Source organism: Bos taurus, chromosome 2, assembly GCF_002263795.3.
Source record: "Bos taurus isolate L1 Dominette 01449 registration number 42190680 breed Hereford chromosome 2, ARS-UCD2.0, whole genome shotgun sequence".
In the NCBI taxonomy this organism is placed as follows: domain Eukaryota; kingdom Metazoa; phylum Chordata; class Mammalia; order Artiodactyla; family Bovidae; genus Bos; species Bos taurus.
Window position 1 is genome coordinate 88,940,112 of NC_037329.1, and position 13,793 is coordinate 88,953,904.

Here is a 13,793-nt window from a genome sequence, read left to right on the forward strand (position 1 = left end):
ATACATGATAGTATACATGCTTCAATGCCATTCTCCCAAATCTTCCCACTCTCTCCCTCTCCCACAGAGTCCATAAGACTGTTCTATACATCAGTGTCTCTTTTGCTGTCTCGTATACAGGGTTATTGTTACCATCTTTCTAAATTCCATATATATGTGTTAGTATACTGTATTGGTGTTTTTCTTTCTGGCTTACTTCACTCTGTATAATAGGCTCCAGTTTCGTCCATCTCATTAGAACGGATTCAAATGTATTCTTTTTAATGGCTGAGTAATACTCCATTGTGTATATGTACCACAGCTTTCTTATCCATTCATCTGCTGATGGGCATCTAGATTGCTTCCATGTCCTGGCTATTATAAACAGTGCTGCGATGAACATTGGGGTACACGTGTCTCTTTCCCTTCTGGTTTCCTCAGTGTGTATGCCCAGCAGTGGGATTGCTGGATCATAAGGCAGTTCTATTTCCAGTTTTTTAAGGAATCTCCACACTGTTCTCCATAGTGGCTGTACTAGTTTGCATTCCCACCAACAGTGTAAGAGGGTTCCCTTTTCTCCACACCCTCTCCAGCATTTATTGCTTGTAGACTTTTGGATCGCAGCCATTCTGACTGGCGTGAAATGGTACCTCATAGTGGTTTTGATTTGCATTTCTCTGATAATGAGTGATGTTGAGCATCTTTTCATGTGTTTGTTAGCCATCTGTATGTCTTCTTTGGAGAAATGTCTATTTAGTTCTTTGGCCCATTTTTTGATTGGGTCATTTATTTTTCTGGAATTGAGCTGTAGGAGTTGCTTGTATATTTTTAAGATTAGTTGTTTGTCAGTTGCTTCATTTGCTATTATTTTCTCCCATTCTGAAGGCTGTCTTTTCACCTTGCTAATAGTTTCCTTTGTTGTGCAGAAGCTTTTAAGTTAGGTCCCATTTGTCTATTTTTGCTTTTATTTCCAATATTCTGGGAGGTGGGTCATAGAGGATCCTGCTGTGATTTATGTCGGAGAGTGTTTTGCCTATGTTCTCCTCTAGGAGTTTTATAGTTTCTGGTCTTACGTTTAGATCTTTAATCCATTTTGAGTTTATTTTTGTGTATGGTGTTAGAAAGTGTTCTAGTTTCATTCTTTTACAAGTGGTTGACCAGTTTTCAGGTTTGCATCTTTGAAAGTCTTCAACTGAAAGTTCGCATGTAGGAGACTTACTATAATTGATGAGGCTCCTGGAACTGCTCATGCCATCTTAGATTCCTTTAATGGAAAAGTGGAGCCACACCAAGAGAGGTGCAGTTTCCACAGTCCCCTGCCTTGATCCAACTATCTCTGGAACAATGTACTTCATTTATGGAACCACATTTCATCAGCATACACTCGAAGGAGTTTGACCAGGGTGCTGAGAGCTAGCCTCTCTCATCTGCTCATTCTCTTGAGCATCTGCTCTGCGTTCTCAACAGGATCTCTCATCCCTTAGTCTGTCCCTAGTCCCCGGGTTCATCATCCCCCTTCATAGACCACAGATGCCTTGATTAGGTACCTTACGATTCTCGGCCCCCATATCCCTGAGACCTAGGATCTACCACTGTGTTTTTTTAGGGTTCGTAACTTTGGCTCACTCCTTTTCTTTGCTCCTCCATCTGGCATGTTGAGAATTGCTTGGAGAAAGCCAGGCCAGTTGGCTCCATGACAAATCCATACCATCCAGCATCGTGGCCCCTCAGTCTGGCTCAGCTCTTTCGTTCCTCTAGGCCATATTCTGTCACATTCCCATAAGGAAGCTCTAAACCTTTTCCCACTTAAAAAAAAAAAAGTATTTATTTGACTGTGCTGGGTGCTAGTTGTGGCCTGTGGGATCTAGTTCCCTGACCAGGGATTGCTTGCATTGAGAGCACAGAGTCTTAGCCACTGCACCACCAGGGACGTCCCGCTTTCCCCACTTTTTAATCCTAAAGCAAACTCTAAAATTCTCACTCAGAAGAAATAGTTTCCTTAAACTTTCTCTTCACAATCTCAGATTTCTTCTCTGTCTTCACGCTTCCTTTCTCTCCTTCCTTCCTTCCTCAGAATTCTGAGAAAGAGAAAGAATCTGTCTTTGCTTCCAAAGCTTTTATTTCCACATGGATTTTGATACCATTTTCTTCCATTTCCTCTGGGACTTTGCTTCATAGTTTATCTTCTGTATTTTCCTCTCTTCAAATTCTTTCTCAGTGCCAGCCCTCTTACCTCCTCAGTGAACACACTCAAGTGCTTTGTGGAGATTAATTGTGTGGTGATTGTTTTAAGATGGATTGGAGAGAGCAGAAACCAAGCCAGAGAGTTCAATTAGAAGGCTTTTTCTAGAGTCCAGGTGAAAGGCAGAGGGAAACTGTCCAGGGTAGTAAAAGAAGAAATATAGAACAGGTGAGATTCTGAGAGGATTTTGTTGTCAGAATGACCTTGAGTTAGTTGCTATTTATGACTTTGTCTTATTTTCCTGTGGTTTTGTCAGCTCCTTGGGGGCAAATACCGTGTCAGATTCATCTCACAATTTCTTCTCACTTTCCTTCACGAAATAGAGCTTTGAACGAATACTTAGGATTTCCTTAAAACGTGGGGTGGGGGCAGGGGTAGGGGTGGGGGTAGGAATAGAGGGAGAGCTGCCCCCTGGAAGGTATGTTTTTTTAAAAAGAGGATCATCGTTGAGAAAGGGAAAGGTAGCTCCATATTAGGAAGAAGAGAAGAGTAGACATTTGTTCCTCAAAACATGGCCCGTTGCAGTATTTTCCCATTGCTGTAACAGATGGGATTTGCTATAACAAATGGCCACAGCTTAGTGACTTAAAACACCACAAATTTACTATCTTACAATTCTGGAGAACGGAAGTCTGAAATGGGTCTCATTGGGCCAAAATCAAGGTGTCAGCAGGGCTGCATTGCTTTGGGGAAAATTCATCTTCTTGCCTTTTGCAGCTTCTAGAAGCTGCCTGCATTCGTTGGCTCGTGGCCCCCTTTCATCTTCAAACCTAGCAATGGCTGGTAGGTCTTTCTCACAGTGAGTCAGACTTATACTCTCTTCATCTTCCTTCTACTTATAAGGACCCTTGTGATTATATTGGGTTCAATGAGATAATCTAGATAATCTCCCCCTTCTCCAGGTCATCTGATTAATAATCTTAATTCTATCTGCAGCCTTAATTTGCCAATAACCTCATGTATTCCCTGGTTCTGGGGGATTAGGTGGGGTAGATGGCTTTGGGGCTACTGTTCTGCTGCCACATCCTTGGACAGGCAGCATCTCCACAACCTGGGAGTTTATTAGAAAAACAGAATGGGGCTCCACCCCCAAGTTACAGAATCAGAATCTGCATTCTCATTGGATCCCCAGGTGATTTGAATGTACTTTAACATTTGAGAAGTCGCTAGTAAGCTACCTGTAAGCTTCCCTCTGCTTTAAACTTGCCACAATTCTATGAAAACTGCATTTTTCCCCCACTTTCAAATCTTCATTATTCCTTCTAATCCCGGTTTCCTGCCCAAAAAAAAAGTTAATTTTGATTTATACCCCTGGTGTTAATTCCCCAAAAGCCAGCCATGAAGAAGATGACAGCACTTGATGCATATTTTTTACTGGCAGAAAGTAGATGTTAGAAAAGGCAATTAAATTATAAAGTTATCCATGATACAAAGGTACTGGCCTGCAAAGAATATTTTCTTTCTCAAGAAGATTCATAGGAGAACAGCCTTCATTAGTGTGGAGATAATATTAGTGGCCCAGCAAGTGAAGCAAAACGTACACAGATGAGCTGTTTTTAAGGCATCTCTGAAAGGATCAGCATTTGAGAAATGTGACCAAAGCTGATTATAAAATTCCTTTCAGAATTGCAGGAATGGCAACCCATAAATAACTGGTTCTCACTGGTGCAAAAACGAAGTTGTAGGCTGTTTCTCCTTTTGTAGGTGAAAAGATTAAGGTCACCTCTAAGATGCCAGGTCCGCAAGATAGGGACCAGCAATGTCTGAGACCTAGGAGGCATTTCATACACTTGGGGGTTTGGATTCTTTTCACCACCATACAATATGTTATGTTGAATTACAGAGATGCAGTGAAAAAAAAAAAATTAGATAAATAAAAGTGGAATATTTCAATGACCATCTTACTGGACTCCCTACTTGCTTTTGTTCATTCATCTATTTGAACATTTACGAATCATCTACTGAATGGCACCCATTGTTCTAGGCCCTGTGGATATACAGCTGTGATCCCTGTCATTTATGAGCTCACATTCCAGTGGGACAAACAGTCACATAAGTAAATAATTAGGGTGACGTGAGTGCTAAACAAGGTCTGTGAACCAGGCTCGTGGGCCTCTCTGCTCTGATCTGTCATTCCCGTTCTAGCGGGATTTATCTTCAATGTTGCCCACCTCTCCCCTTTGCCAATTGGATTAGTTATCTGGCTTTATTACTTTTATTTTCAGCCCTAGTTACAAATGTTGTCTCTAGGCACTCTTTACTTGTTCTAGAAAATGAAAACTCAAGTAAAAAGGAGGTTACTCTAAAGATGGAGTGGGGACTCATGGGACTTCAGAACAAGTTAAAGAAGCAGAAAAGGCAGGAAGTGAGGCAGCTCCCGAATAGCCCTTCTTCAACTCCGCTCTGGCTTCTCTCCCTTTGTGTGGAATAGTCCAGACTCCAAGGCAGAGAGCCTGGTTGGCCCACTTTGTCTTTTCAGACAGGCCCCTTCCAGACTGCTGCCATCATTGTCACTGTACTCTGCTTCCTTCATGTCACTCACTCAGCATAAGTTGTAATTACATTTTTTTTTAATTTGTATGTTTCACATCTGTTTTCCTCTCTAGGTTTGGTAGCAACCATATCTGTTTTATTAGTGCTGTATCCAGCCATAGTGCAGTATACTATATGCACACAGTGTACTGCTGCATCCTGACCACAGCAGGCATTTAGTAAATAAATACATGAAAGAATGAGACCAAGGTAGGGGGTGGGGTGGGGTGGGGGGAGGCCAGGAGCACATATTGTTAGCCACTTTAGCGATGGGCTTCCTTGTGGTACCACTCAACTTGCAGGGGAGGGAGAGATTGAAGACAGCCTTGGGTCCACTGCTCAGCAAGGCTGAGGAGGAATGTTCTTAAGAAGGGTTGTATATAGGATGATCTCCCCCAGATAAGTCCTGGTCACCAGGGTAGACATACATTCTTTCCATTTCAAAGACATACCAACCTTTATACCTAGAGACACCCTTCTCCTTCATGGCCCAACGTAAATGCTTCCACACTTTCCTTTTTAAAATTTATTGAGCAGCTAATATATGCCAAATTCTATATCAGACACTTTACATGCATCATCTCTTTTCATTTTTACTGAGACTCTAGCAGGTAATATCCTCATTTTACAGCTACAGAGCTAAGTTTCAACAATTTCAACCATTCATCCAAGGTCATAGAACTAACAGGTAACAGAGCCAAGGTTAGAGAACAGGTCTGTTTAATTCCAGAGCTTCTTGCGTGGTATTTGGCTGTTTCCTCTCTATTCTCCCCTCCTTGACTGCTCTCTTCTCTGTGACACTCCAGCCTTTCTCACACAAGCAGCACAGCGCTCACATGCTTTCAGGTGCAGATATTCTGGCCGCCCTGCAGTGCTGTCTGTCTTAGGGCAGTTGTGTCCTCAGGGCCTGGTACCCAGTGGAGGCCCAACCAATTCCTGGGCTGAGCTTCAGAAGGATAGGCGATTATTGTGCTATTTTTAAAACTCCACAAGGTACCATGAGTATCTTATTATATAGAAATGTCATAAATATTCTTCCCATCTCTGTTACTGAAATTTAAAGAGCATGTGTCTATTCTCCATAACTATATAGTGTTTAGGTCACGTAACAGTCAGCAGAGACTCACCCGTCTATTGTTGTGGATGGTAGATGCAGAGTGATGGGATGGTCCAACACTAGCAGAATATTCCTTTGACTCAGAAGAGTAGCCTGAGTAAGGACTGACTGTAGAGCACAGGGAACTGTACTCAGTATTCTGTAATGGCCTATATGGAAAAATAATCTTAAAAAGAATAGGTGTATGTGTATGTATAGCTGATTCACTTTGCTGTACACCCGAAACTAACACAGCATTCTAAATCAACTATATGCCAATTTAAAAAATGATTTTAGAGGGTAGAGAATGAAGGAGAGCTTTTTAGCATATTTATATACAATTAGCAAAACCCCACTGTAGCACAATAACACATATGAACTAATGGAAAAGGAATAAAAATATTAGCATAACATGTCAAAAAAAGAGCAGCCTGGTATAGCTACAAATTGACATTCTCTCATTCAACAGATTGCTATTAAATACCTACTCTGTGCACATTTGGGCTTCCCTGATGGCTCAGTTGGTAAAGAATCCACCTGCAATGCAGGAGACCCCGGTTCGATTCCTGGGTCAGGAAGATCCGCTAGAGAAGAGATAGGCTACCCACTCCAGTATTCTTGGGCTTCCCTTGTGGCTCAGCTGGTGAAGAATCCACCTGCAATGCAGGAGACCTGGATTTGATCCCTGGGTTGGGAAGATCCCCTGGAGAAGGAAACGGCTACCCACTCCAGTATTCTGGCCTAGAGAATTCCATGGTGTATAGTCCATGGGATCACAAAGAATCAGACACAACTGAGCGACTTTCACTTTCATATCCGTCTATCTGTGCACATTATTAGTCACTCGGGTGAGCATGGTGAAGATGCAGAAATGACTGGGAGGAGAATTCTGTCTGCATGTTCCTTATCATTTAGAATATGCACCTTACACAGACAGGCCTGTGACGTAGAAGGTGCTGGGGTTAGGAGACATCCACTGATAAGGTCTGCAGGAATTGAAAGGAGACAGAGATGACTTACGGCAGGGATGGTGGAGACAAAGAACCTCACAGGATACATGGCATTTCAGCTGGAGTATAAAATTTGGGCAAGTGGACACATCTTTTGTTGTTCAGTCTCTAAGTCGTGTCTGACTCTTTATGACCCCATGAACTGCAGCACGCTAGGCTTCCCTGTCCATCACCAACTCCCAGAGCTTGCTCAAACTCACGTCCGTCGAGTTGGTGATGCCATCCAACTATCTCATCTTCTGTGTCCTCTTCTGCCTTCAGTCTTTCCCAGCATCAGGGTCCTTTCCAGTGAGTCAGTTCTTCACATCAGGTGGCCAAAATATTGTATCTTCAGCTTCAGCATCAGTCCTTCCAATGAGTATTCAGGACTGATTTCTTTAGGATTGACTGGTTTGATCTCCTTGCAGTCTAGGGGACTCAAGAGTCTTCTCCAGCACCATAGTTTAAAAGCATCAATTATTAGGCACTCAGCTTTTGTGGTCCAATGCTCACATCCATAAAATGACTACTGGAAAAGCCATAACTTTGACTATACACACCTTTGTCAGCAAAGTGACATCTCTACTCTTTTTTTTTTTTTTGTCTCTGCTTTTTATCAAGGGCAAAACTCACATGGAGGTAGGGGTAAGTGGCCAACACTGGGCTTGTGCTCATCTATAAAGGGCAGAGCAAGAAGGGCATTTGGAAAAGCAGATGAGTGCCCAGTTGTCAATGGCCTGGAGTGCCACGTTGTAGACACTGAATTTTACTCTTAAGGAAGATGGGGAAGTAGTCCTGATTATACTTGAAGAAGAGTAGTCTGGCAATAGGCTCAGGATGAATTTGCAGGTGGGAGACCAGAAGCAGAGGGAACTGTTATTTTCTGTTTATTTGATAATACTGGGTCTTTACTGACCACACAGCTGTGTAGGTGGATTGAAAACTTCTGTTAGAACCATTTTTTGAAACTCAGACATAGTCTTAAGTGACTCATCTGTAAGCCAAGGAGAATTTCTAAGGAGTCATCACAGATAGGCTCAAAAAATGCACAGTGTGAATGAAGAAATCTGCTAACAGCTCTTAAGCCAGACAAGTCAGGTCCAGGAGAGGTAAGTTAATGTGGGAAGCTGAAGTAAACTGCGTCTGTGAAAGCCACACTGCCTTGCTGCCTAGTACCGGCAAAATACCAGACACAGAGAACAGACCTATGGACACAGGGAGAGGGGAGGAGGGAGAGGGTGAGATGTATGGAAAGAGTAACATGGAATCTTACAATACCATATGTAAAATAGATAGCCAATGGGAATTTACTGTATGAACCAGGGAACTTAAAGAGGGGCTCTGTGACAACCGAGAGGGATGGGATGGGGAGAGAGATGGGAGGGAGGTTCAGGAGGTAGGGGACATGGGTGTACCTATAGCTGATTCTTGTTGATGTATGACAGAAAACCACAAAATTCTATAAAACAATTATCCTTCAATTAAAAGATTAAGTTTAAAATAAATAAAGAAAAAGAAAATGCCAGCAGGACGGGCCTGAGGCAGAACGGGGCAAAACCTGCCATCCTAGATAGAAAACCCCAGGGAGAGGAGAGAAAGGGAGATTAGAATGCTTAAGTTAAATCACAACGCTTTTTTAAATGTTTATTTTTTATTGAGATATAGTTGATGTACAATATTATATGTTACAGGGGTAAAGTATAGTGATTCACAATTTTTGAAGGTTATATTCCATTTAGAATTATTATGAATATTTGCTATATTCCCCACGTTGTGCAGCATTGTATAGTTGGGCAGTATATCCTTGTAGCTTATTTTATATGTAATAGTTTGTATCTCTCAATCCCTTACTCTTATTTTGCCCCCGCCCTCTTTCCTCTTCCCACTGGTAACCACTAGTTGGTTCTCTGTATTTGTGTCTGCTTCTTTTTTGTTATAATCACTTATTTGTTGTATTTCTTAGATTCCATTTATAGTGATATCATACAGTGTTTGTCTTTTTCTCTGGCTGACTTACTTGTTGTACCCTCCAAATCCATGCTTATTGCTACAAATGGCTAAAATCTCATTCTTTTTTGTGGCTGAGTGGTATTCCGTTATACATATATACACCACATCTTCTTAATCCTTTCATCTGTTGATAAACACTTACATGGTGTCCATATCTTGGCAATTGTAAAGAATGCTATTATGAACATTAGGGATGCATGTATCTTTTCGAATTACTGTTTTTGTTTTTCTCAGATGTATACCCATGAGTGGAATTGCTGGGTCATATATGGTAGATCTATTTTTGGTTGTTTGAGAAACCTCCATACTGTTTTCCACAGTGACTGCACCAATTTACTTTCCCACCAACAGTGTACCAAGGTTCCTTTTTTCCCACATCTTCACCAACATTTGTTGTTTGTATTCTTTTTGATGAGTGCCTTTCTGGTAGGTGTGAGGTAATAGCTCATTGTGGTTTTGACTTGTATTTCCCTAGTGATTAACGATGTTAAACATCTTTTCATTTACCTGTTAGCCATCTACATTTCCTCTTTGGAAAGATGTCTGTTCAACTCTTCTACCCATTTTTTAATCAGTTTTTTTTTTTTTTTAAGTTGAGTTGTATAAGCTGTTTCTATATGATGAATATTAGCCCCTTATTGGTCATGCCATTTGCAAATATTTTCTCCCGTTCATTAGGTTGTCTTTCGTTTTATCAGTGGTTTCCTTTGCTGTGCAAAAACATTTAAAATCAAAAAAACTATTGAGGTGCAAAAGGCAGATTTGTCAATAGCAAATTGAATTTGCCATTTAAATTAGTAAAAGCAAAACAGGGGAACAGTGATTAGGGAAAGGTAAAGCAGTTGCTAAATGAACCGCTAACTCACGGTCCAGATTGTCCCCCAGCATCCTGTGCTGCCGTCTGGTCGGCCCCCCAGGAGACTGTTTTATGGTGTGAGAACCCTTGAGGGATGCAGTCGCGTGCAGATTCAAACAGTGGGCTTCAGTGTGAAGCTGCAGCAGCGGATTCACCAGCTTAGGCTGTGGCAGCGACGTAAAGGCTGTGTGTGTGAAGCGGTGCCAGAAACAGCCTTTGCAAAACAGCCACTGCAGGCGAGAATTTTATGAGCTCCCCATATGCAAACTACCATTAGTCACGCATTGATTGATCCATTGCTCCAGGAGCTTCGTTTCCTAACGCAAAGGCAGCTTTTCAGCACAACCTCCCTGTAACACTGCCTTTGTCATCCACACCTTATGTTTTAAAGCTCCTTAAGAAGACCTTTTTTAGATTTAAATGCTTAGACCCCTTATGACTGCTGCATCTTAAATAGTGACACTGTGAGGTTTCTGTATGTTTATACATGCATATGAGTATCTAGATTCCTCCCTCTTTCTCCAAGACATTTTCATAGCAAAACTAATGTAGTGAATTTATAAATAAGAAGGTGGAAAAACAATGCTACTCTCTTCACATTAGCCAAGGACTGTGATTAAAGCAGAAACTTGGCCGAGAAGTTCACTAGAATTCAACATTACTATGGAATATCTAAGAATAGATTTTTTTTTTCCTTTCCTTCCTTTAGTTTCTTTGACATTCTTGTTTTAATTGTCTCCCTCTGGGAACTATTTGCAATATTCATAGTTATATTTGATATCAGAACTCAGTTACTGACAATTTTCTGAGGATATGTTCAGAGATAGGATATATAAAGTGACAAGGATAAATGCTTTCTGTATTCTACCATGTTGGATTTTTTTTCTTCTTTTAAAGAGTAACAGGCAAGAGCTGTGTACCTGTTAAAGAGGAAGTATCTCTATAAGCTATGGTTTATATCATGTTTTGGCTTAACATAATAAAATAATATTTTGCAGAGGAGAGTCTGGAAACAGGGCAAACAACTATTTTCTGTTTATTCCATACTTCTTGATCTTTACTGATCACACAACTGTGGAGGTAGATTGAAAATTTTGTGTTTTTTTTAATTTAAGTATAGTTGATTTACAATATTATATTAGTTTTCAGGTATACAGGACAGTTATTAAGCATTTTTATAGCTTATCCTCCATTAAAAGTTACTATAAGATAATGGCTATAATTCCCTGTGCTGTACAATATATCTTTGTTGCTTATCTATTTTATACATTGTCATTTCTATTTCTTAATTTTATGCCCTAATCTTGCCCCTCCCTGCTTCCCTGTCTCTATCAGTAACCACTGTTTTGTTTTCTCTGTGAGTCTGTTTCTGTTTTGCTATATACATTCATTTTATTTTTTAGATTGCACACATAAGTGACATCATATGGTGTGAAAGTCTATGTCTTTCTCTGTCTGATTTATTTCACTAAGCATGATATTCTCTAGGTCCATAATGTTGCTGCAAATGGCAGAATTTCATTCTTTTTTATGGCTAAGTAATATTCCATGTGTACGTGTATGTGTGTGTGTGTACACACCAAGAGCCAAGCTTTGGAAGCAACACAAGTGTTGCATATAGAAGGTAATACCATACATACATACAGAGAGAGAGGGAGGAGGGAAAGAGCTATTTTTCTTTTTTTGTAATGTTTTTGTTTTGTTTTGTTTTTGGCCACACCATGCAGCTTGTAGGGTCTTATTTCCCTGACCAGGGATGGAACTCTTGCCCTTGGCAGTGAAAGTGCAGAGTCTTGACCACTGGACTGCTGGGGAGTTCCCAAGAGATATCTTTCTAACATGATGAATGAATAAGAAAGGACAGCATAAAAGGATGGTTGAGGGATGCTCACAAGACCAAAATCTTTTACATGACCTTGCGGGCTACATGATCTGGTCCCTGCCTGCCTCTGGCCTCATCTTGTACTTTTGGAAGCCTCAGCCTCTGTCCTGCTCCATACTCCCTCCTCATCTGTGCCTGGTTCCTCATTCATGCTGTCTGCTCTAAGATGGCCTCCCCCTTAACCTCCCAGCCATCTCTTCTCTTTTGTCCATCAGATTTCAGCATACCTATATACACTCAAGTCTCCTTGACATGATTTATAGCATTTATTGCAACATGTACATAGATATTTATTTGTGTGATCATTTGATCAGTATGTGCATACTGATATGTCCCCTCTAGTCAGTAAATTACAAGAAGTTTGGTGCCTTGTCACACAGTAGGCATTCAAAACATGTTCACTGAAAACAAGTAAGGATTGTGCAGTGCTTTTGTGATCATCGATGTGGATGCCACTCACCTTGGCACCATATAGTATTCTCATATTTGTCAGTAGTGGCTGCAGTCATCCCCTTGATAGAAAGCGGAGAGAGCCAGGTTTTGCTAAAGTGGATAAAGTATCCTGTAGTAATTGCAAGTTCTGTGAGCTAAAGGTCAATGAATTCTATTAGGCAAGAAGAAAATGTGCAAAATTTGACTAAGAAATATCTATAGGTCATTAAAAATTGAATATTAGCTTAACCTGTTGAAATCCTTAGCTCTCGTGTATGTATTTACACTGGTTTAAATGTTTGATTTTCAGAAGTGTGTTGGGGAACCTTTTCTGTATTATGGCTAAGATTGCCATTTCAAAAACACAATGCCCCACATTTTTATATCTCTATAAACATTAATGGAGTTTCACAACATACTTTTGTGAACCGCAATGTGACTGTCTCCACTGTGGAGATAAGAGAAGCTGAGGCATGAAGCTATTTCTGTAAATTTTCCAAAGATAGGCCCTGAGCTCATGGAGAAGAGAGCCAGAGACAGAGAACTATCTGTGTGCTCACTGAAAACACATGTTGTGTGCATCTGGAGTCCTGGGCATGGGCTGGGGGGGGAGGGGAGTAGATTGCAAAACCAGAGTTGGCTCTTCAGGCTTGCTACTCCAGTCCTAACAGGGAAATCTTTGTAGAAATGTGTATTCAAATAAAGAGGGTATCAAGGTGATTACCAGGATTAACTTTTATGGGTCCAAAATGCCTTGAGTATGCTTGATAGCAAGAAGACAGATTAGTCAGCTTTTTAAGGCCTTTCGAACAGTTGTTTTTTTTTTTTCTATCCAGTGAGAGATTCATGGATGAAAAACATTCACAATGTTGGCCTTTCTCTTTTCCTCTCCTTTCCAGATCTATGCAGTTCGATCAGTTGTTCCCAACAAAAGCAATAATGAAATAGTCCTGGTGCTACAGCAGTTTGATTTTAATGTAGATAAAGCAGTGCAGGCCTTTGTGGATGGTGAGTATACATGTCCTGTGAACCTGTAGATGTTAGAACTAAATATTCCATATATTCTGTGTTTTCTTCTTTGAATGCATTGAATACCAATTATTTACTAATGCTTTATTTTTCAAAAAATATGCTAGACTTTAAAAACACGTCTACATACACTGGTGCTTGCCAGGGTCCTGGAGGTGGTGAGGGATGGGGACTTAGGTTTAATGGGGACAGAGTTTCAGTTTAGGAAAGGAAAAACTCAGGAGACGGATGATGGTGAGAGTTGCACAACAGTGTGAATGTACTTAGTGCCCCTGAACTGTACAGTTAGATAGAGTTAAGATAGTGTGTTTCAGGGGCTTCCCGGGTAGCTCAGCTGGTAAAGAATCCACTGCAGTGCAAGAGACCCCCGTTTGATTCTTGGGTCAGGAAGATCCCCTGGAGAAGGGATAGGCTACCCACTCCAGTATTCTTGGGCTTCCCTAGTGGTTCAACTGGTAAAGAATCCACCTGCAGTGTGGGAGACCTGGGTTCAATCCCTGGGTTGGAAAGATCCCCTGAAGGAGGGCATGGCAAACCACTCCAGTATTCTTGCCTGGAGAATCCCATGAACAGAGGAGCCTGGTGGGCTAGAGACCACAGGGTCGAAAAGAGTTGGACATGACTGAGCAACTAAGCTCACAGTATGTTTTATATTATGTGAATTTTACCACAGAAAACAGCATTTAAAAAAACACATCTATGCATTAAGAGCAGAATTTGGAAGTTCTTTTTTCCTCATTGGGAAA

General features: G+C 40.9%; 1 protein-coding gene across 10 annotated transcripts in view; it reads left to right on the plus strand.

The window, feature by feature from the left end:
- SPATS2L (spermatogenesis associated serine rich 2 like) overlaps positions 1-13,793 on the plus strand; it is a 190,892-nt gene that overhangs the window by 106,612 nt on the left and 70,487 nt on the right. For all 10 annotated transcript variants that reach the window (XM_005202655.5, XM_005202660.5, NM_001192987.1 and 7 more), the window contains one exon: positions 12,918-13,026. In XM_005202655.5, coding sequence (XP_005202712.1) covers positions 12,918-13,026 — 109 coding nt within the window. The remainder of the gene's footprint in view (positions 1-12,917; positions 13,027-13,793) is intronic.